The following is a 25433-nucleotide window of genomic DNA, read 5'->3' as shown; positions in this document are numbered from 1 at the left end:
TCTACCTGTCTTTCCCTCCCCTCTCTCTACTAATTTAACATGCAGAGGAGCAGGAACTAAATACTACCTTTGGAGGATTAAAGTAGTGCAGGATTCTCACGGGCTGACCACTTCATTTTACAAATGCAAAGTGCAACAGCCAACGAAATCTGTGGCCTGGGCCCTCTGCCCATGGAGTCCCAAAGGGAGAGAAGGGATGAAAATCTGGAGCGAGCTGCTTTGGTGAGCTCAGCTGAAGAGGTGCCATCAGCTCAGGCTGTCAGGACAACCTCTAAGCACCTTGTTTTAACAGGATGGTTTAGGGGCCACCAGTGTGACCCGCTCAGTGATGCAAAGGGGACTGTGAATTTTTTGGGGGTTTTCAATGAAAAAAGTACACAATCAGTTCTTCACCAGATAATACTTCAAGCAGTCAATACTCAATCTCTGTGGTGGTAGAAAACAGGCACTTTAAATATCCATATTATACATATGCACCAGTATTCTGCAAGTATAGAAAACCAGGCAGTAACAGCCCTGAACTAGCTCCAGTATTTCAGGCTGCAACAGTTTAAATTCTTTTTAAAGAAAAAAACCACAGGAAAGCCTGTGGTATCGGGCAGTGTTATTACCCCTGCAGCTGGGGAGCCTGGTTAAAGCTGCATCTGAGCTGCTCTTAATAGTTCCAGAATAAGTTGGAGTACAGCTCCTTAGCATATGTTAGTTCCCTCTTCACTTTCAATCTGCAATTAGATCCTAGTAATTCAAGTCACAACTTCTAATCACCATTCCAGCAAACGTGTCTCTACCATGAACAACAGGGATTTTACATGATCAGAATTAAGATGCAAGACAACTATGTCTAGAAGCAACTTCCCAGAGGCTCTAGGATACACCAGTTTTATCCAAGTCTTCAGTACTAGCTTCCTACGTTATTTCAACAATGTTTGGTTGTTTTTAAATAGCAGTAATACCGGTTTCACTTCAGCTCTTGATCCCTACTAAAGAAAGCATTTCTCAAAAGGTCACATGCACGCTATATAAGCCATTTAAAAAAAGAAAATCCCCTTCACTAAAGGGATCCACTTGCATATATACATTAGCAGGGTGTCAGCTACTCAGATTCCCTGCTTTTCTGGCTAGATTTCTTTCTCCTGTAATCTTCAGCTCTTGTCATACCTCTGCGGGTGAGGGAAGCCATCAGAGATAAGACTTGTTAATTCCATGTCTCCTCATTTTTTCTTGAGGTGAGAGAAGATGACAGGGAGTCCACCATTATTAGTTCTTCATAGGTTCCGAGCAACCTCATAAGCACAGAGAGGGCCACCACAGAGAACGCTTTCATCAAAACCTGTCGTTATACATGTCAGAGAGAGATACTTGAAGGTAATATTTATTTTTTCAGTTTACAGGTGATACGTCATTTACAAAAAAAAAATTACAGACAATGCATCCTTTCAGTGCAGTTTCAAACTAGTTCAAGAACAGGCAAAAGTCTGTGATGATTTGGAATGCTAGTATTCGACAGCACATGCTTTTTTTTCCCTTAATTGACCGGGTCGGGTAAGGAATGGGGTAGAGGGAGGGTGTAGAGGAGAAAATGCCAATGTAAATAAGGCCATGCGAATAAAAACTCCTCAGGAGAACAGGACACATCAGCCATTTTGGCATATTTTTGTTCTCAGGTAATTGATGCAGAGATTGGAGGTTCCAGGAGACATTTGACACTCGTTATGTGCAGTGCCCTTAGAAGCTGCCAGTACCTTCCGACGCCTTCGACTCTACACCGACGCTATGATTTCCGATCACCTACTGAGCTAGCTAAAATAGAATGATTAGGTCTCTAAGTCTACTCTCCACCATTTGAACTCTCAACTGTAGTTGCTGGGAGAAAGGAAGGTCAAGTTGAAAAGACAAGCTGCTGCTAGATGGTGGCACGACTAGAGAGCAAGACGGTTTGACCACAGCACGGTTAATTTCTTTAAGAGATGAAATACATTAGACAATTCAGCACAAGCAAATCTATGATTTCAGGATGGGAAGAAGCCCAAATTAATGTATGGTAAATCAAGCTACATCATTTAAGTATTTATCCAGCCACATCAATCCAGGGAGAGGCAAGATGGACTGACTAAAGCAAGAGAGCCCTGTGTGAAGTTCTAGCTAGAGGAAGACGGTTTGGATTAGGATTTCGTAACTTGCTGATCCGCTGTTTGCAGAACAGCTGCTTCCTCCCTACAGTATTTGTAATATTGGACAAGACAGGGGCTAAAGAACAAAGAAACCAGTACAGATTCTAAGTCCATTATTTGAAGTTTTAGCCTATGCTTTGTTCCTTAGCACTCTTGATCCTGCAAAGGGCTATTAGAAGGAGCAGATCAGACCACAGCAGCCTCTAGAGACTGAGGAGACTCTCAATGGTCTATTAGCTGTGACAATTAAGCGAGAGTGTCAGAGATGACAAAGATTATATGCAAGCATGACCTTACCTTGGCAGCTCTACTCCCAGCAGCGCTTTGTTCTTGAAAGTCCCTCTGAAGCCTTCAGAAGAGTTTCCTGTGACATTCAAGTAGGGAGTGCTGCACAGGAACACAGCCTTGCTTCCAGTAAAGCTCAAGCAGTGTTGCCCGACCTCTTTCCCCAACCAACCAGCTGTGTACTAGCTCTCCTGTACAGTACGCTGGGGCTTTCCGGGGGGAGGACAAGGACTACCAAATTAATTCCCTAATAGCTGCCACAGGACTATTTCTAAGTACGTTACGCAGAGGGTGGGAGGGGCTTTAAGGGAAGATTGTGCATGCTTGCATATATTTACAGGGATTCTCTCCACATCTACTGACTTAAAAAACCCCTCTATTATTAAACAGTTTGAAAATTAATTTTTTCCTTTTTTGCAAAATTAAAATCAACCCTCAAGGATTAATTGCATATAAAAAAAGAAACCTATTTTACAGCACTGACTAGTATTACCTTTAAAATCAACAGGAAAAAAACCCACATGCTGTAATATTCTTTGATAAAGCAAAAATCGCCCACAACATAATCACCCCAAATGAACCAATGTGAAGTTTTTATTTGCATGGCCAAAATACCTTCCTGTTGTTCCCCTGCAGCTTTATTTCCCTCGAACACGCTCCAAGGTTTTTGCTGCAGAAGGAACAAGATGCACCGCTGCGTACTTCCTTGAACAACCACTCCCACAACACCTAAACATTGAACAGATGTAGCAAATGACAACACCACGAACGGGAAAAAACTAAGTTCCACCATTCAATATGGTCTGCAACAGCGTCTTTAGGGCTGGCTGAAGTGGGCAACTTCACTTTAGATGGTCGTTTCCTCCTCATTTCTTTACAGTGTTGGTGGTTTCAATCCATACTTCTTTGCAACTTCTGTCTGGGCATAGGCAGCATCACAGAGCGAGTAGAGGTGGGCCATCTCCATTTCAGATTTGGCCAGGTTGATAGCTTTGTTGAACATTTCAATGGCTTTATCCAGGTTACCTCTGAAATAAACCAAAATGCAGTCCAATTAAAACTGGCAAAGCAATCTCTTCATCTCTACAGCATCTTTTTTTACCTTCAGGATTTACGGTCTCCACTACTCACAGCTTAAAAGGAGGAACCATGAGAACTAGTGATGATGAGGACAAGCAAACTGAGAGGAGCTGCTACCATGCCTAAGCAACTAGGACAGCTGTTTTAACAGCCTTCCTCTTGAGAGCCCCAACAGGTAGTAGTGGGAGATAAGATGTTCTCCACAGGACACCAAGTTTACTACAAAGATAACACTGGGACAACTAAATGGCCTCTCATCTCCCCTGAAAAGACTTTGTATACTTAAAACTAGCAAAGACAAGAGGCCACATTATTTAAATATGAAACTTTGCAGTCCTGTTGGAATTAAATCCAAATGATCAGGCTTCAGAGTATAGTTCAGGATCCTCAGTACAAAAGGTCCAATAAGATACGTTCACAGACTATATTAGATACACAGGAAGCCTAGGAATGATTATGGAAGTCAGTTTAAATACAGAAGGGATTTATTTAAACATACACAGACTCATCTGCATGTTGTCTAGTAAATAATGAAATTGGTGAACATGGCAACTTACCAGATCACAAAGCAAAACTATGCCATAGAGAAAGGCAGGCCTTACAGAACAGAAATCAGGACTTTGGGTAGGAGCTGACCTTGCACAGCGCTGCGGAGAAGATCTTATGGAAAGCTAAAGATCCATAGGGAAATCTAAAGGACTGCTGTAATTTCACAAGTAACTAAGAACTCTTAACTCTGCAATTTAACATTACCTTTGCACTTCAATCGTTCCCATGGTTTCATATGCAAAATCACATTTGTTATCAATTTCAATGGCCTTGCTTATGAGTTCTAACCCTTTGTCTAAATCTTGCTTCCACTGGAGCTGAAGTAAACTGGAAGAGAAAATTCAGAAGAAACTTCACAATACTCCTCCCATAACCAAGATCATGTAAGCCCAAAAAAGATCCCAAACTTTTGAAATCCCTAATGCAAGGTCGACCGCAACTTCACTGCTTTTAAAAAACATGTTTGTGAAAGTCACTTTCAATAAGCCATGTTATCAGTTTAAAGACAAATTCCTCTCAAGACAACTTGTTACAAGTTGTTTTATGAGAGAGAAAACTTCAGCACCAGGCTTAAATTAAATGGGGCCAAAGTAAGAGTCACATACTTTCAATTAGGAATGAACATTAATAAAACTTTACTGAAATTTAATTTACAGTTTAGTAAAGAGTAACCGTAGAAATACATTTAAGAGCACTGAACTGCTTTCACATAGTTATTTCTCCTGGCTAAACTTCTAAACACAAACATTCAGTCAGGGTTGATTCATCTAAACATGTCAACTGCTCTTGATCAAAAAGATTGCAAACTCAACACGTACCCTTTATGAACATATGTAGTGGCATTGTCTGGCTCAAGGTCAATGCATTTATCATACATCTCATCAGCCTTGCCAAACTGCTGCTGATCAGTCAGTGCCTGCATCAAAAGAGAAACCTGGATGTCAATATGCAACCAAAATATGCACTCTGCACTAGCCTAATTCCAATTAAAACTGTATCGATGATGTCAGACTGGGTATATCTCTCTTATCATAAAGCAGGCCAGGACCACCAGTTACCAGAGTTGAGTTTCAGAATTGAGGCTTTTCAGACGGAAGCTGCAAAGCTTGAAGTGCAAAAACTACTATTCACAGTACCACGTGCAATGGGAGATCCACAAGCAACATAAGTGTACTGAGAGTAAAAACCATTCTAGACCTCTGTACCTGCAAGTCTCAATTTCTTCCTTTTTCAAATGTACTTCTTTCAAAACGAGACGCATCCATACTGCCTACCTACTTAAAATCAGAACATCTCGTGCTTCATACTAGAACAAGCAGCATGTTTTCTCAGAGAAGAGACAGTCTCCATTACAAGTGTACTCTGAACATCTGTAGTAAGCTCTGCTTGAGCAGTACATGGCATTTGTAGCAGAACAGAAGTGTTACCCTCGTTCCACACATTTAACTCCCCAATTACCTAGAGAATCCCTGACGTCCATCAAGTGAGATGCCACACACATGCAGGACTCCAAGGGGACGCGTTTGCCAGACCTCTGTCTCCTATTAATGACCCGTGACTCTCATCACTTATATTCTGATTCACCAAGTCCCCTCTCCTTCCTCTACCCCAGAACACCCATACATTCAGGTAGCTTATTAAATACAGCACGTGTTACCTCAGAACTCATTCTCAAACATCTTCATATATTATTTGAAGAAATATATGCTATCCAAGATAAAAGGTGCAAAAAAATGCAGCATTTTCTTTAGGAGAGAGAAAAATGTACCTGAGCATAGAGTGCATAGCCCTCAGCACACTTCGGAAATTTTTTTATGACATCTTCAAAGCCTTTCATGGCTACTTGCACAGGCAAAGGATTATTTCCCGTATAAGCTTGGCGATACTATTCAAGAAGGGGGAAAAAAAAAAAGAAAAAAGGAAAAAAATGAAACACCAGCACCAACAAAAAACCTCATCAGACCTTTACCCACTTCCCCAAGAGATCATCGTAACCATTACAGCTTCCACAATATGACGTGCTTGTACATCCTACCGAATCTTTATTTTTAGGAACCTACCATGTGTTCAAATCTCTGGTAAAGTGGACTGTGAGAGGAGAAAGGGTGAAAGAAGGAAGCCATAAGGCCTGATAGCTACCAATAGCCTCCCTCTGTTTCAAAAGCCTAGAAATTCCAAGCCTAAATTTCCTCCTTGTTCACACCATGCAAAGTTGTCCTCAGAAAATTCCGGCACGCAGCGGCATTGTACTAGCTTGAAATAGCTTGCTTCCTATTTCTTGAAAAAGATCATTTTCCACAACATTGAAAGTTTATTTAAATCAATTTTATGTCATAAAATTAGAGTGAAGATTTGTGTTCCCCTATCACCAAACAGAAAAGATGACCTACTGTTTGAATAGTGAACATTGCAAAATTAAAGTAGCAAACCTTTACTCCAACTGAAGAAACTGTTGCATTATTTATCTTACTATTAAAAGATATTGAGATGTTTGTTGCCCTACTTTGCCATTAAATTGGAATAGAACAGAGAAACACAATATGTTTTACAGAACTGTTTTAAAAGAAAAAGCAGCCAGATAAACCTACCAGGGCGAAACATTTCTGTGCTTGAGCCAAGGCAGAATCGGGTCGCAATCGGATACATTCATCAAAGTCTTCCACAGCCTCTTCGATTTGGTCAAGCAGGATTTTCAGCTAGCCAGAATGAAAGAAGATCCTATTTCTGCATTTAATCTGTGCTTCAGACACTTACATGATAATTCAGTTAGTGTCAGTTACTCGTATTGTCACCAGTTCGGTTTTAGAACTGCCTGGAAACCTACAAAACCCATGACTAAAAATCACTGCCATAAAATAACAGAGCCACCAGTGAAACTTTGGCCTCGTGCACAAAAAAGCAATGTCCACATGTAAGGGATTGAGAATGTTTGCATTTTAGACTGTTGTGGTTACTACTTTAGCATTATGTCCAGTCTCCAAAACTATGCTGTTGTTTTCTCAAGTTGCTTTGCCTTGCTGCAGTTAATGCCTGAGGACTATTTGGATGTTGAAACATTTTGGCTTTCCCAGCTTGCATTTCAATGATTTTTTTTTTTTTTTGACATTCTCATTCCTCCACGAGAGTGGAGCTCACTTCATCATCCTTTTACTTTACTGTGAAGCTACTGTAAAACGCTATTTTTTCAATCTGCGGAAAGCTTTCATCCCCTCCAATCAACAGGTAACACCATTCCTATTTCTGAGCACTAAAGAGATCTGCTGCATTCACGGAGAGAGGCACTTGATCTGTGGAAGTCTTCCTTATGAATACAACTTAGCCTTGAGCAACCTGGTCTGGAGGGAGGTGTCCCTGCCCATGGCAGGGGGGTTGGAACTCGATGATCTCTGAGGTCCCTTCCAACCCAAACCATTCTATGATTCTATATCTGCATATGGCAGTGTCTCCTTTTCCTTCCAGCATCTTTTATATTACAGTTTATATTACAGTTCTGTGGAAGCCTTTCCAGGGCTAGAAATTAGTCAAGGACTCAGCAGCATCACAAGCCAGAGGGGGACGAGCTGAGCAGATGCAAGTGTAGGCTGCAGATGCCCAGTTATCAGGAACACACCTTGCATCCTCTGTAACAGTTTCCTTCTAAGCAGATGTTACTCTGCTGTATCAGGCCCCATCAAAGAGCAGCTTATATCTGCTGTAAAAGTACTAGGGCTTCTATACATTTAAGTCAAAAGTTCATATTGATAGAGGGCTGAACATCTGTCACTTTGTGTTTTCCTATAGCTACAGAAATAAACTGCTTCTGCCTGACCTGAACCTTCAAATTAGGCTGCATGTTTATTCTGCAACACTTCCAAATTAGGAGTTCATGTTCTTCTGCCACAAACAGTACAAAGTGTCTCCGACGATGTACTGATCTTTATTCCTCTTTTAGTATATATTGAAATAGTCAAGTATTGGGACAAAATCTCTAATGTTTCTTACTTGTCCTCGATGGTGGTAAACATCTGCATTCTGAGGGTCAATATCAGCAGCCATGTTAAAGTCTTGAGTGGACAGCACAGGCTGCTGCTGCTGCATATACATACTTCCTCGTTTGATCAGAGCATTAGCTCGGAGCTGTAAAAAAGGTTCAAAGAAGCATTAGCCACTCCGACATTCCTCCAGATGTAACACTTTGTAACAATTAAAGTAAATTATTCATTTGACTAGTTTCTCCTGCTGACAGATTTCATTCATTCTAAGCAGGAATAAATTTCATATTGACTCTAAATGAATCAATTCCCTTGCTTAATCTCAAATATGTCAGCCTATGCTTCCATGTCAGTGGATTTTCAACTCCCAAAAAATCTTTTAAAAGACAGGTTCCCTACGCTTACATGCACATCAGCATTTTTTGAAGCAGTTCAATATGCAGTGCAATTAATGTTTTTTCTTGTATTTATTTTCAGACTGGATAAGCCTCCAAGTCATTTAACTTCCTCTGTATTTTAGTTTGTACTACTTAACCACAGCTGTCTCAAAAATAAACAAGCCCTTGAAAAACACTTTGTCAGGAATAAAAAGACAAAATGGTAAATAAACCAGAAGACTCCCATTAAAGTATCTGAAAACTTGGAAAAACAAGCTCTTGAACTATACTGCAAGTTGATCATCTAAATTCTACATTTTCTCAATCCAAACTAAAATCCAGTTGTGAGAGAGTCTTACCTTCACATTTGCATCTTCCATGCTGATGACCTGATCTAGGTCTGGTTTGGCAGCATTTGCATTGCCAATAAGTAAGTAGAAAGTAGCTCGCAGAAGCAAAGCTTCTGCCATGTATTTTCCCTTTGCTTCAATTTCTTTTGTGCTTTCACTGATAATTTTGTCATAGTTCTCCTCTTCCATATATTGTTTTGCTCTCAAATAGCCAGAGCTGTAAATGATGTAAGAACAGTTGTATATATACACGCATTTACTGAACACTGCAACTTCAATTCAGACTTTTCATTAAATCATAACAAATGCTAACTTTTACTATACTCAGTTACAACATCAGCATTATAAGTAAAGTTACAAATATTCCTGGATGGAGCCATCACAGACTGAAAACAATTCAGATGAAAAGATGCCCAAATGACATTGGAAGAAACACATTTTAAAGTTGTTGAACTTGAGCTTTATTTGGCCCTTGAAAATTTTTTTCACATTAAGGACAGCGATGATCTCTGCCTGAAAACAAGAGATCTGTGATGGCATTCCAGGTCAGATAAGTGAAATATTAAACTTAGCAATGTGCAGTTTATACGTAGAAGAAAGGATTTTACAGCATAACAGTAAACATTGCCTTGTCCTCACCTAAGTGTCCGAGATTCAGTGAATCTGCCTGCAGATCAGGACAGTCTTACTTTAAAAAAAAAAATTCATACTCCCGTATGCAATGGTTTCCATACTGACAGCAGTGATATCTTCCAAAAATAAACTGGAAAGTAGCATAGTAAGTTAAAGCACCATCCATGTGGTGCTTAAACTCCACTTAAAAAAAAAAAAAACAAACAACAAAACCTCAAGCTTTTCTTTATCAGAGCAAACCTCTCATTTATGTGCTATTTGGTTCCAGAAAGATAAAACACCTTTTCGCCTCAGTTGCTGTAAAGTCATTGTTTTATTAACAGAGACCCTTTTCCTAGTTGTCTACTCCCTTCCAATCCAAACACTAACTTGCTTGCTTTCTTGGAAACTCTCCTTCAGTATAAAACATGCCTTTCTGCAGAAGCATCATTCAGCACTATCCAGTCCTCCCACTTCCTAAGCTTTACTATGGTACTGTAATAAGTATTCAGCGGATCTTCCCATTCCTAGTGTCCTTCTTCTATTTAGTGGATCAAGGCCACCTCCAGTTTGGAACTAGGCAGTCAGCTTTCATAAAAAGTTTCTTTTTTAATACTGTTCTTATTTCCTAGGCTCACTTTATTACCACAGGATTTCCTATGCCAGGTACTATAAAAACCAACAGCAAGTTGCACTGAGTAGAATGTCAAAACCACTGAAAACTTAATTCCAATACCAAACAATTCCCAACTGTACTGTACTCACTTTTCTTTTACTTCAGAAGCCTCTCCCTCCTTATCCTTATCTTCATCTGATTTCTCTCCCTTAAGCAAAGGTTGGGAGATTATATCATCTGTGAAAGAACTGAAGTAGGATTTAATGAACTGTGGTGAGGGCATCAGAGGCTCACGATTCTGAAACAGAGAAATGTAATTTCAAGTCATCAGATGGAAAGATCAGATGGTAAATATGGAGACGGATTAAAAAAAATTGATTATAAAAAAATTCATTCATGAAAGAAGCAATGTATGACTTTCCACTATCCCATTTGATAGTCTGATAGTTTTGATCTGACAGTTTGACATTTAGGAATTATTTAAACTTCACAACGCAATCAATTGATTATAAAAAAATTCATTCATGAAAGAAGCAATGTATGACTTTCCACTATCCCATTTGATAGTCTGATAGTTTTGATCTGACAGTTTGACATTTAGGAATTATTTAAACTTCAGATCACAACGCAATACCCATCACCAGTAGAAATAAAGATATTCAAATGAGAAGGGAGATAGTATACATCTGCATGCATGGCTATAAATGAGGACTCTTAGGACACCATAGGACATTGGGTAGATGTACTAAAGCAGTATCTGTGCACATGAATTGGGTAAAAAACACAAGCTGGCAGTTTGAGCGTAGATTCTAAATGGCAATTAGCCCTTTTCTCCAACTTGTCTAAGAGAAGCTGCTGTCTATCACTACGTTGAAGACTAAAGAGGCAATATCCTAATTCTGAACAGAGCTTGGCCCAGATGCCACACATTTTACTAAAAGTCCCAGAAGTAAAACCTCTCGGGTACAAAATCTGAAAAATATTTCTTGCTCACGATGAACACTGCACAAAAGAATTACAATTCAATGTCTCCTGCAATAGAAGTCTCAATGCACCCTTCTGAATTCTCTATTAAGCTATACCATAATACTGCCTATTTGAAGCACACATATTTTATGATGCTACCACCACCACACTAGTAGCACAATTAATTTTTTGTTACCTTGACATCACAGCTTTATGTGAGTTTCTACAGGAAAGAAATTCAGCATCTCTAAACCAACACCCATTTCAGTACTTCAACCACCATCACAAAAAACAAGCAAGAATATTTTAATGTCTGTCCCAAATTTTTTGTAAGCCTACAGACACTTAAAATGACTGCTCCTGGCTAAGCCTACACTTCCATAGGTCTGTTTTCTGCAGTTTCCAAAAGTTACCACAAAGAAAATAGAAATAGAAAAAGTAAAAGTATGAGCACCTATTTACAGGAATGGAATAGAAACAGCCTGTGACTGAATGCCCCAGGTAGTGTGGTATTTAGGAGATGAAGGCATATTTTTCAAGACAGAGTCAGGAAGTCTGACCGCTAATAAAAAGATGTGACTTTGCACTGCGTCATTTTTTCTTAAGCAATGGGGTTTTTTTGCTTTTCTTAATATTAAAAAAACCCCAAAACTAACACCACCCCCCCCAAAAAAAAACCAACAAAACAAACAAATAAAAAAACCCCAAACCCACCACAACCTTAAAACAGTATTATTTTGCCCCTTTCTAAACTTAGGAATTGTGCTTTCAATTTAATCTTTCCTACATTAAATTTCTATTTATGAAACCAAAAATAACTTGGGAGGAAAAGTCCTCAATCATCATCCTTCTCATTATAAGCTATCCATTATGTATGGAACCAACATTTTAATGCATTTTCAACTATTACTTATAAACCTTGATATCTCAACACACACAGCTAACTCAACCACCTGATGCACAACTGAACATTTGGCTACTGCTGTTCCAACATACTCTGTTTCCATTATGTTGCAATTCCAGAAAAGCCCCATGTAGGACAGCACAGCAACTGAGGGTGTCTCCTGAATGTCACAATAAATTTGATTATTAAAAGGGAAACAATCGTTAAGAAACAGACCTCTCTTCCCTACTGAGGTTTCCAAAACGTTGGACAGGTCCCAAAGGAAAACAACATCGATGCAATAGCAGCTTTGTACAAAACCATTCATGTCAATTCTTAAACTTCAACAGATGAAGAGAAGTGACTTGCTCACAAGGATTAACAGATGCCACCAATCAACATCTCAACAACCAGTCAGGTGAAATCAGAATTTGTCAACAATATCACAACTCCTACCTTGTATTTCTCTTTGGCCTTTTCTTTTCCAAGGAGTTTAAGAACTTTATCAGCTAATAACATACTTTGCTGGTTTTGGAAGGCTTCTAAAATGCAGACTGCAGTGACATCTAGGAAACAACATACAAAAAGTGAGATTAAAGACAAATTCTGATAGTCACTGTAGTACACTAACATGTGCCACTGTTACAATGAATCACTGCCAAACTAAGACACTTCCTGTTTAAGGGTAAAAGCCTCTGTTTCCACTTTACTGTATTTACCATTGTTTCCAAGATGCAAATCTATAACCAAAATGATCTTTTTGTGATAAAAGGACTTTGTGACAGTGAATGAAAGAAATTACACTTATTTTTATCGGAGTCAAACACAGTTGGAGGAACAACGAAAATGTGTATCTCCAGTAGGGACTTTCACAATTTTGAAACTTTGAGGACAGCAATTATGTTCATATCATGTTTGCATTAAGAGTGCTAGCACAGCTTCTCTTCTGGGACTGGTCCTAATTTTCTACTTTGAAAATTAAATTCACATTCAGTCTCATCACATCTTGCCTCTCCCTCAGTTTAAGAACTTCTCATATTGTATCTCAAATTTTTCTGCTCACTGCTGTGACTGTGGAACAGAGCAAATTTAAGAGAAATACCTTGCTGGCCTATTTAAATTGCTAGCCCATATCCCATCACTTTCATTCAAACATGGAAGCCTCTGCAAACATTAACCCATTGCTGCCTGAACCATGCTTTGCAATGTCAAATCCGCTCTTATGGTACACTAACGTTATTTCTCTGGGTCCTCTAGTTAAAACTGCCACTGACTTTTCCTATTTAATTTTCACTTAAACATCAGTGAAGATGGACAGAGTTTGGACTCGAAATTCAAACAGTGTATTGTTTGCATACACTTGAAAAGCAAACATTTTCTCCTGGAGGTTTACAATAGTTGCTGTAATTCTATACTGCTAGAAGTACTATTATGCCATCATTTATACAGAATCTCCCCACAACTCTGGCTGGCATGGTCAAGAAGAACATCGAAGTCTCTGGAAAGACATGCTATGCCCACAAAGAGGGTGAAGGATGGTGTGCAGTAGTACTGTGAGGTACAACCTCAGCAGACACGCTCTGCTCAAAGCGGGCAGATGTAAACGAGGATCTGGACTTGTGTGAAGCAGTAACATTTTCCCAAATTTTACTGCCAGGGTGGTGGCTGGTGGTGGGCAGCATTTTTTTGGATTTGTTTGATTTTGCTTTCCTCCACTCTATGGACATACCCTACTTCCTGGAATTTTACTGGCCATATGCGGTTGGCAGGTAAAGGAGTATTGTACTAGAAAACCAGTGTATGTCAGAAAAAGCAAGGAATTTTCAGATCTGAAAAAAACTGCAAGCTAAAAATCAAACACAAATCACCAATTGTGTTTGATGTTTGATATTTTGATTTGTCAATCACAATAATTGCTACAAACATTACTGCTGCAAACATTAAAAACGTTTAAAAGCTATCCTACTATGGCAGGGACAAGATCTTTCTTGGGGCTTTTCTCACCTGTCCATGGCAAGTCCATGAGGTGTAGATGTTATTATAGCACTCTACAAGTGCAGCTGTTAGTCAACTAGTGATTGCAAAGGACTACAATAAATGACCCAAGTAGTCCTTTTCTAGTCACTATGGTTTTAGAGGGCAGAAGGCATTCTGCCAGCAGATAAATAAATAGATAGATAAATAAAACTTCCACGTTATTTACCTTTTAATTTAGCAGACCTAATTCTTGGCTGTTACACATAATTAAACTAATTTAACAATTAGATTTGCCAGTCAGAGCACTGCCTCATTTTCTGTCCTTCTTTGATAATGAGCACAGCTGAAAATTTCATTAGCCTTTTAATGTTACATCAGCAGCAATGATTTCACTTGATGAAATGGAAAGGGGTCCTGCAGTTCAGGGTCCCTTAGTTCAAAAGGGCTCTCAGACAACACGCCTGACCTGTAGTTCTCCTGGATTTGCATGGCTTCTCAGCCACACCTTCCTCACAGTTCAAAATATATTCTGTTTGGAATAGTATTTGGAAGGATTTGACACAGTAGTTTCTGCCAAATACATAGTGTTAATATTTTAAAAGAAGGTAAAATCTGTTTCAATTTTCATAACAGTTATGCATCAGAACGAAATGCTACTGAAGCCATTTTCCCTTTAATAATTGCAAAATGCATTTAAATTACTGTAATACTCTTGTTTCTGACTGTGTTTCTCCACCTCCAAAACCACCTTGGTTTCTGTAGTAATACCATTTTTCCAAAACAAACAGCAAAGAAAGTATGTTTACTGTATGTAAGTAGAACAACTGTTGTCTGGGTTACCCACTCAGTATGTGAGATGATTCTATTCTAAAGTTTAGGGAGTTTCCTGGAAAAAGAATACCTCGAGTGACTACAGTAACATCAACTTCTCAGCAGCTCTTTCAGATGTAAGCAGATGACAGATTGAAAAATGGGAAAAGGTTTCTTCTTACAAGAGAAGAAAATGTATTTGCAGTAGCTATGAATGGTTTAAAATAAATAATTCTGTATTACTGTAGTTACAGAGTGAAAACAAAACAATCCCAGAAATTATCATCTCCAAGGCACCTAAGCTAGTTCTACTTTTAAGTATACACAGCAAGAGACACTCACCTTCTAAACATTCCTTCTTATTGTCTAGCTTCTCGTGAGCCTTTGCGCGTCTGAAGAGAGCTTTTACATATTTAGGATTAAGCTCAACAGCCTTTGTGCAGTCTTGTGCCACTTCTGTATATTTTTGCTGTGGGTAGAAAAACAACCCAATGAGAGAGGCCCTACTCAGCTGCATTATATGAGCTTTCCACTACCAACTCCAGGGTCATGCCCACCTAACAGTAGCTGCAGTTCCCAGGGCTCTGGTTCTACCTGCTTGCTTCTATTGCTGCAAGTTTCTCAGTAAGAAACTGCCAGGCACCAGTGGAAGCCACCTGCACCAGAAGAGCCACAAAACAGAAAAGGAATTCCTACAGAAAAACGAAACCAAACAGTTGTACAAAGCACATGGGAAAAGATAATGGGTTGATGTGAAGATGCTTGCAGGAGGTAACATTGGGACTGAAAGACTGGTACAAAACATATAGAAGAAAAAAGATGAAAACATAATGAAAACCAACAAACAAGTTTAACAAAGTGCTAAACCACTTTTTTTCATTTACAATTGTTATTTCAATTTACTACACTGTGTTACTACAAAGGGATGATAAATGAATACGTGGGAGTAAAGCTGGTCAAGGGTATTAAGAACTTAAAATCCATTTATCACCAAAATTGATGATCAAAACAGGCTTTTTCAATGACTGAAAAAGAGAACACATACATTTGGGATTCATTATGGCATGAATTAGTGTTATAACTAGTATTTGATCAGACAAGAACGGTTTTATCTCTCCTCTACGTTTCAAGTCTAGATTTCTCCAACCACACAGTCTCTCACTTGATACTTCACGCTGTACAAAGCCAGTTTTTCCACTCTTTTACACAGCTCACCCACTTGACCTCATAAGCAAATCTATTCATGCCATAATAAACACCACTGGTCGACGTCCAAAACTACTATCAAGTACACTCAGCTATCAAGTAAAAGGTACTTTCACATGTGCAAAATTTAGGTCTTGGGCTTTAGTAGGATTTCTTTGATTTTTTTTGTTTAATTTTTGAAGTAGCATCCTTTGAAAATATTTTGCCTTTCACCTAAAATTAAGGAAACACCCTACTAGAGAGAAGCAAAATTAACTTATATACAAGTGAACTGTTCCAGAGAATAAGAAATGAAATCCTTGTCTTACAAGAAAGGCACACATAAGAATCACATAAGATAGACTGAGAATAGTTAACAGAAGATAATTTACTTATATATGGAAAAGTATGATGAGCTAGTGAAAAACAGCTGCAAGCAACGGCATCTTGTTGTGAAGGCAGCAGGTATCACCACCTGTAACCTTTCAGTGGACAAGTGACAAAATACACAATTTACTGTGCAACTTTTTAGAATAAACATATAATTATCATTCATTTCTTACCAGTTGTTCATAGGCAGCTGCTCTATTTTGATAGAAGGTAGAAAGATCAAGGTTCTTCTCAGGAGGGCACAGGCTGATAGCCTCAGTGTAACACTGAATTGCTTGCTCATATTTTCCTGCTTTAAAATATTTGTTTCCTTTGTTCTTGGCTGCCTGGGCTCTGTCAAGGGGGGTCTGAAAAAGAAAGTGAAAGGTCAGTTCAAGTAAGAAAAGCATAACTGCACGCAAACTATGCACTTAAGGGCTGTCCTTTGTCCCTGCTGACTGCGGGGAGGTCGGACTAGATGACCTTTGGAGGTCCTTTCCAGCCTGGGCAATTCTATGATTCTATGACTCTATGATTTTCAAAAATGGATCTGAAAATCTCCCTCCTTCAAATTCCTGGAAAAACACAACAGATTTTCTTTTGCAAGTATCTCAGATAGGAGACCAACTTCTCAAAAAATTCACTACCATGGTATTAAACAATGCAGCGATTTCTCTTTGGAAAGCTAAACAGGTTCTAATCTTATGTGACTAGTGTCAGAAGAATCAATGAGATGTTACTTCTCCAAAGACCAAATATGTGAAGACAACAAAGCCCTCAAAGCAATTAAAATAGGAAAAATTTCCTACTGAAATACATACAGCCTATAAGACCAGAGCTGACTCAGCAGACTATGAATTAAATACGGAAAACACTTTGTGGAAAGACCTACTGATCAAGATGAATAAAGTGTGTAAGGAAAATAATGTTTTGCCTTCCATACACCAGACAAATTAACTAACTTTACAGCTAGCTCCTCTACAGCTTCACACAACCTGCTTCATCCAACTGCTATTACAAAGTGCTGGACCATCATGGTCTGTCATTCTTAGCAGAGGCTGGAAAACTTCACTAACTGGCTTATGACTTTGCTAAATGGATCTTTACATTCTGAACTGTCTGTTGACCATCCTCATTTCTGCAAAAACTACCTGTAACCCCTAGATTTACAGATCAGTTATCAAATGTTGTGGTTTATAAGGAACCAGGTGTAAAAAGCCTCTCTTTATTAAAGGTGTATGACACACATTCAAGAAATACAGAGCTGCAAAAGATACCAACATTCTTCTTCTGGATTTCTGCTCCTCTTTCAGAGACTAGCTCCAGGGATCAACACTTTGGGGCAGTTCAGGCTAAGCTACCAGGCTGAAATGAACACAAGTATGAGCATACACCCTCTTCTACCAATCTCTCTGAGGAGGGAAACAGTACAAAGTGGGGGCAGTAATACCTTAACCAACAGCTGCAGGATTCACCCCGTCTCACCTGTGTTGAATCACACACACTGAAAAGATCATCTAGGATTAGCTGCTAATTGTCAGTGCTGCTCTTTGACCATACTTCTGCCTCCTCTCCATGCCCCACGCACTGCCAGCATCTAACACCACCCACAGATTGCTGGAAGAAAACTTCAAGCATCTTTACATTTCATTAGGCACTTTCCCTTGAGCATGTCTGTTCATTTCATGCCAGTCTGGTCATTTTTAGAATCTAAATGATTTTTAGAACTGAAAACCTGACAGTAACCCAGGAGTTGCTGTACAACCCCTCTTTTAAGGCCTGGTTTCCAACCACACCATGGCAGAACCAGATGTAGTTCCTACATAAAAATGGACATCCAAATAGAATAGAAATATCCTGCAGGCACTCTCCTGAGGAGTGACTTACCAGTGCAACCATATAAGGATAGAATTTCTTAAATACCCCTACTGCCACAAAAGCTGTTGTCTCAGGGGCCACCAATCACTGGGCACCAATCTACACCATCTCCATTGTTCACAGAACAAGATAATCTGCAGGGGTTTTACATTTTTGTTCTTTAATGATTCACATTCAAATTGATAAAAGATTATTAACTTCACCCCTCTGGGTACACTATGTGTAACTCTGTGGATACATAAACCAGAATTAGATTGCAACTACTTTTCCTGAGAGCCAAGGACCTGTGTATTTGATAAGTTGTTTCTTTAAAACTTGATCAACTGAGGGCCAACTCAGAAAAGGTTACATTTACTTCAAGTACATCCTAAATTCAGCTCCCAATACAACAACCTTCTCTTTTAACTAAGGTTTATGTATATGCAGCAGACAAACTTAAAGGCATGAAAGCTTGAATTTTTCCCTCTGCATTTCTACACCAAACAACACTAGAAATGTCTTTGTGACATAATCTACAAAATTCCCTGCTGTTCCAATTTACTTGGTATCAAAAAGAAAAACACAAGATGTGGGCTATGTTGTAACATTCAGGGCTGTGTTCCCAGTACGAAAAGTATTTAAAACTGCGAAGATTAAGCCTACACTTACAACTTTATGATCAATGCCAACTCCTTTAGCCCAGGGATCTGTTACCCCAATGTGCGCCTCAGGCTGACCAGTCCATCTGCTCCATCCTATGCAGTTTGGCAGCCCCGCACCACAGCCCCTGCATAAAGATACGTGCTACAGACAAGGACTGCAATGGCTGCTCCAGTGCCAGCTCGGGGATAGGAACTGTAAATGGAAGGAAGAAATCTGTAGTTCTGGGGCTGTCACTGGTGCTCTGCTAGCTCTTGGGAAGCACGAAGTCTTCAGACAAGCCTAAGTGCATGCAACAGGGACCAAAAACTTTGGAAAGTATGGGCATGATGCCACAGGAAAACCCCTTAAAATTAGTAAGTCTGTTATCAGAGTAAGCTTTGAGTAACAGTAGTAGGACCACAGAACCAACTGTACAGAAATGAATCACCAAACAGATGCTAGCTCCATGGTTACTCTCTGCCCCATGCATTGCATGACGCAAGGAATTTGGGGATAGGGTGTCAGGAGTTAAAGCATAAGATGCTGCCAAGTAATAAAGTCAGTAAAAGTGCCCATGGAAAGAAATCAATTTTTTTTTTTGTTTATGCTGCCTTAAACTACACTCCTAGCTTTTAGATGGTTTATCTCTGCAACCCTAGTCACACTATTCTGCCACAGTCCTCAGAATGCATGCAGTACACCACTGAATTGAATGGCCAACATTTTAAATGCAAGTGTTGATACTGTATCATCAATAAGCCCATTATGATAAGGATTTACATGAAAAAATAAAGTCGTTTAGCATCTAGTCTGCATGAAAAATGAATCCCACACAGACTGTACAGAAAGTGTGCATTAAAAAGAACAAAATGTTGTATCGATGTTCTGAAGCCCAAACATTGATAAAACACAATGCCAAGTTTTAAACTGAACCCTTTTTCTAAATCATGATCCTGATGATCTCATCAGTATTTTTTTAGCAAACAGGAAACTCTTCTACCATAGAAAACACAGCAGAAAATAGTGGATTAATTTACAGCTTTGGTATATAACTGATCAGCAGATGAAACAAAAAACCCAAACACACATACACACAAATACAACCTTTATTTTAATTTTGTGAATTTTTTAATATTCATAACCTTTTTGGTTTCTTTTTTCTTTTTAAAAAGAAGCTCAGTAATTTCTGTTTAAATTACATATTCCACTTAAATAACTGCAGTATAACCTGATGAAGCCAAAACCACCAAAAAACTAAATCTCATGAGTCTCTTCTTTTGCTTTGGTATCTTTTTGTTGTTTGTGTTGGAATTTTTGTTGTTGTGCTGGGTTTGTTTTTTTTTGGTTGGTTGGTTTTGTTTTGGTGGGGTTTTTTGTTTTTATTTTAAAAATGATATTAAAGAACTCATGTCACATTACATACTGCAATACCTTTTCATACTAGCACAAATAAGAATACAGAAATTCATTCTTAATGTAAGATCAGCTTTTGAAAGTTTGTCAATGATGAAATTTTAAAGCTGCTTCTCAGCCCTCCAGTCCTTCTCGGTTGCTACATTGAAAAGTCACACAAATACGAAACTCATTATGCAAGGAATCTTCATGTACCTCATGCACAAGTAATCAAAAAAATCTCACATCTTCTTCTTCCATTTTCTTGCAAATGTAATAATTCTAGTTATTATTTTCCAATTTCATTGCTTCTCCTCATCTGACCCTCTGCCATTGTGTGTGGTGCACTGGACATTATTTGTCCCTAAGGTGAAGGTCCTCATTGAACAAGAAAAACTCACAGTTTGTCATCTTCTAGTCAAAGAATCTGTGCAGTAAGCAAACCAGCTCAATAAAATGAATGGAAGTTCATCATCAATTACCTGCCAAGGCAGTATAAACAAATAGCTCAGAAGTTATCTCCAGTTACGTAAAAAATAACATCTCAACACTTAGGACCACTTTCAGCAACTGTGCACTAACAAGTCTTATAACAGAGTTTAAGCCAAAGGACACTTGTGTATTTGAGAATCACTCAGTTACTAAGTAACTCAACAAGCAGATTGCTAACAGTCTGACAACTAGACAGCGCTGACAAAAATTTCTTAACTATTACTTTAACCTCAGCAAATGTGCTTTCCTCACGAAATGTTCAGAAACTTCATGCAAACAACAGCAACTTTAACAGCAACAGACTGCCAGCTGTGAGAATAATGAAGCTTAGTAACCCCCAGCAACTGAACTGGCAGTTCAGAAGTTTATATATTTGAGGGAGATTGTTTTTTAAAGCGGAACAAGAAATTTGCTGCCAGCGAATGACAGCAGTGATTCCCGGAGGCACGAGCAGCGAGTTTCAGCATTTTCTTTTGGTTGAAAAGGATTTGTGTGAGCCCTTGTCTGACAGATGACATGGAAAGGGACTACTGTTTCAGCCACCTTAATTCATCAATTTGCAAAAAACAAGCCCTAGTCTAGACCTTTTCCTTCTTCTCCAAGTGACAGGATCCTCTTGATGAGATCCTCCTGATGAGGCACCAAAAGCAGTGTTGTTTTCTGAATACCTGCTGCTACCAAATACCTATCTTTCTCCTCCTTTTTCACTAATGTTCATCCCTAGTCTTGTCTCAGACCTCTACTGAAAGGTATTAACCAAGTCTAAACGGTTTTAAGCACTAAAACCACTATGAGAAAAAGCATGTCCACATGAGTTAAAAAAAAAAAAAAGCAAGCAAGGAGGGATTTATCAGCGTTCTCCATCAGCCACCTTCCCTTCAAATGAGTTTGCCATTCATACCTACCATGAACAAGCAAGCTGCACAGGAGCTCTCAGAGTCTAGCACTTGTTCTACCGCTGTTACCCACAATTTTAAGAGTTTCTACACCTGTCCACTATAGCTGGCATGAAACATGGAAGACTTACAGTAGGCTGATAGTGAGATTCATTTGGCAACAGACACACAGTGCAACAGAAAGAACTTTTAACGTACTTTGCTTAAATCAATTCAGAATAAGTGACACCATAAACGTTTAGTTTGTTCATACAGTGATTTAATGCCACAGCAGTGAGATAGGCAACATTCAATGATTGCTATTAAAATAGATACTGGAAAAAAGCCATACTAGTTGGCTGTTGATCCCAGTATCCAGCACCACACAAACCAAGGATTTTGGCCACATTCACCCACCATTGCACTTAAGTGACTCTATCAGGCTCAGAGGAAAACATGCAGAGAGTGAACTGCTGTGGACCCAAACGGGTTTGTCTGCAATATACAATGCCATTGGGCTGACTGAACAATTCAAGAATCTCTGCTCAATGCTTCCTCAGGTACCAAAACCAGAGGGTTAGCCTACCAACTTGCTGAAAGAGGCAAGGGGTGAGATTTGGACTACCACAGACTTGCAAAAGGAAGCAATTTCAACTTAAGGAGAAAAAAAATACTGAAGCAACCAATACATTACCACTGACTAAGCAGTGCTCGCTCCTGACAGAAAAGGACGGTATAAACTTGCTAAGAAGTTATCATGGAGTAAGTAAAAAAAAAGAATCAACTGGGTATCAAACAATTAATACAATAAATGCAAAGCAGTTTACTTCTCCAATGTGTTTAAGATATACAACATTCACTACAGACTAAGAGAGCATATAAAAAGCAATTGCTGTTACTGAGTAACTAAACCACATTCCAACTAAATTATGAGAAATAACGACAACTTCTGTAATTAAGAGATGCAATTTGACTTCCTGACCTTTGAGTCATCCATAGATGCAGTTTTATCATCAGCACTTGACTGGGCCAAGCATACCAGTACACTATACTGTTGAGGAGCTGTGTTTACTGGAGAAGGAATCTCAGAAGTAGTTCAGCTTTTCCCAATATAGCACCTACACTAAGGGCTTCTGCCAACACAACATCAGTCACAGATCACACACTTGGCCAGTGCATTTATGCCAGGAGAATCCTTTAGTGCAGACGCAGCCTGGGGAAAAAGTGTGAGGCCTCTGCAGCAGGTAAATCAAAAGTTTAAACTGCATGCAAAATAGTAAAAAGTCTGAAAAAGGAACAATGAAGATTTTAGACCCAAGATATTTTCAAAGAGCAAAAAAAATTCAAGTCTTCAGACACAGTAAGCAGAGCATCAAATGGATATAAAAACTGATTTATTAAAATGCACAAAAAAGTCTGTGTTCTAAGTTACAATTATGTGTAAAAGAGTAAGTTGCCTTGCACTGACACACAGAGCTGTTGGTAACCCATTCACTATTGACCTATGTGTTTTCTAAAGTACTGCTCTCTTGTGTTTAGACTGTGTAAAGAGCTACTGGCTCAGAACTACTGTATTCACTGTACAGATTTGTATTTGAAATCTGACAGTTTAAAAAAGTACCTCACTGCATTCGAAAGGCAGCTCAATGCAATGCAGGTAGTTAACAAGTAAAGCACCTGCAATGGCTGTACTTTCAATAATATCCATTACCAATAAAATACTTGTGAATACATTAAAACTACATGGCATCAACTGTATGGATGTGAGGAAGAGGAAGACAATCCTCCTCACACACATAAAGCAGTCAAGGGAACCTGCAGCCACATTAATTTTCCTGCTGCAGCCATATTTTGACCAGTTGGACGATTGCCTCATGTAATCAGGCAAATCTGATACCATCTTCTACAGTGTTCCTAAGTAACATCCCTCATCTCTTTACAGTCAGCAATGACACTCTTCAAGAAACTCCGGATCATGCCACTCAACCACATACTTATTCTTAGATGTCCAGAGCCTTCCAGTAATTTAATTTGTGGAGCAATCCTGAAGAGCTAGGCACACAATATTTTATATTAAGTGTTATATAAGTGTTTTAAAAGTTTTAAGGGCTTGCTTCAATTACAACTACAGAATGACTACGAACCACTCAATGGTATATACTGCAATCCAGAAATACAATCAAGAAATCCAGAGTTAACATACTAACAGCAAAGTCACTGCAGCTACACAAAGGTCACGAGCAGCCTGCAAACCAGAGCTCACACATAGCAAACACGCTGCCATAAATATGCCAGATGCTGTCTGCAGCCACAAGCCAAAGTTACCACAGTAAACAAAGTCTGAATTTGTCCTCTGTACACTACTTACTCTGTACTGTTGCCTATGAAGGAACAAATCACTGCATTCAAGTAACTGCCTCCAGGCCCAGCACAGGTTTTGCAGCTCACTAGCTTCTGGGAATGCCTGAGGGCACCTATGATTCACTAGCTATGGAAGTCGCCACCCTCCTCACCACTCCCATATGTTCCTGCCACTGCCACCCACTCGTGTAACACTAGTCTTCATCACTGAAATGCTCAAGGTTAAAACCGACCTTTTTCCAATCTCCCAAAGTTGATTTTTTTTTCCTCTCCTGATCATTTCAGACAGGAAGTTTAAACAGTGGTCTGACAGTTCTGAGCATTTCAGGTGCTACATGAATAGGAGAAAAAAATGCAGGAATACTTTGATGGGATTTTTTTTATCAAAGCCAATGCGTTTACCAAATTCACCTCTTCAAACATGCTTGTCAATTGTAACCTCACCTCAGTAATACAACGTGACTGTCACAACACAGCTGTGACTGCAGACGTGTTGAAAGTACATTTTAGAGGCATGTTTCCGCAGACAGTTATATCAGAGAATCACAAATCTCATCTGGACTCTAATTTTCCATGTTGTCCTTCAAATTTTGCATAGACCATTTTATCTGAGAATTCTCAGAATGGCAACTTGCCACAGGATAAATATAAGTTTCAGACACACATCTATTGAGACAAACTCTACTCTGAAGTCTCAGTCACTTGAACTGTAAAGCTTTTACATTTTCATGGAAAACATTTTATTTTAAAAATATTTTTATTGTGTTTTCTTTCCACTCTGCTGTATCCCACACATCTCAGATGAACCCACAAGAGATCACAGATTTCCTTTTTAATATGCTATAGCTCATTGCCCTCTACAACTACCTGGAAGGAGGCTGTAAAGAGGTGGGGGTCGGCCTCTTCTCTCAAGGGAATAATGACAGGACCAGAGGAAATGGTCTGAAGTTGCAGCAGGGGAGGTTTAGATTAGATATTGGGAAGAATTACTTTATTGAAAGAGTGGTCAAGCACTAGAAGAGCCTGCCCAGGGAGATGGTTGAGTCACCATCCCTGGAGGTATTTAAGAAACATGTAGACATGGCACTTCAGGGCTGAAATTGTGGGGGTCTTTTGTGTATGGTTGGACTCAGCGATCTCAGAGTTCCTTTCCAACCTTGACGATTCTGTGATTCCCGGAAGCACCTTTCTCGCAGCGGCTCTACACCTCAGAAGCAGGAGTGATTTCACCCCACGGCAGCGCTGTCAGACCTACGCTCACCTGCCCTGATGCGGACTTCGCGACAAGATGCCTTCAACCACGCACTTTTTCTCCACAGCAGAGCAGACACATGTACTCCCAGCAGAGCCCCGCCAGCCGCAGCACGAACCGCCACCACCCGGGAGCCTTCACGGGCTTCCGAGCCCCGAGGGCTCCGTGGTTAGAATCACAGCATCGTCTAGGTTGGAAGAGACCCTTGGGATCATCGAGTCCAACCATCTACCCTACTCTACAAAGTCCTCCCCTACACCATGTCCCTTAGCACTGCATCTAAACGGCCCTTAAACACAGCCAGGGATGGTGACTCCACCACCTCCCTGGGCAGCCTGTTCCAATGCCCTATCACTCTTTC

At 39.4% G+C, this 25433-nt stretch overlaps 1 protein-coding gene across 1 annotated transcript in view; it reads right to left on the bottom strand.

Annotated features, from left to right (window-relative positions):
• Positions 1-1345: 1345 nt before the first annotated feature.
• TOMM70A (translocase of outer mitochondrial membrane 70 homolog A (S. cerevisiae)) overlaps positions 1346-25433 on the bottom strand; it is a 24689-nt gene continuing 601 nt past the window's right edge. Inside the window, exons 2-12 of the mRNA XM_014947200.1 lie at positions 16396-16569; positions 14990-15116; positions 12317-12426; positions 10161-10309; positions 8793-9000; positions 8067-8201; positions 6674-6781; positions 5854-5970; positions 4904-5001; positions 4290-4412; positions 1346-3484 (exon numbers count right to left, since the gene is read on the bottom strand). Of these exons, the coding sequence (XP_014802686.1) occupies positions 3331-3484; positions 4290-4412; positions 4904-5001; positions 5854-5970; positions 6674-6781; positions 8067-8201; positions 8793-9000; positions 10161-10309; positions 12317-12426; positions 14990-15116; positions 16396-16569 (1503 nt within the window). The 3' untranslated portion in view covers positions 1346-3330. The remainder of the gene's footprint in view (positions 3485-4289; positions 4413-4903; positions 5002-5853; positions 5971-6673; positions 6782-8066; positions 8202-8792; positions 9001-10160; positions 10310-12316; positions 12427-14989; positions 15117-16395; positions 16570-25433) is intronic.

This window comes from Calidris pugnax, unplaced genomic scaffold, assembly GCF_001431845.1.
Source record: "Calidris pugnax isolate Ruff unplaced genomic scaffold, ASM143184v1 scaffold95, whole genome shotgun sequence".
Taxonomy (NCBI): Eukaryota; Metazoa; Chordata; class Aves; order Charadriiformes; family Scolopacidae; genus Calidris; species Calidris pugnax.
Note: the sequence above shows the minus strand (reverse complement) of the source record. Positions and strands in the feature narration are given on the sequence as shown.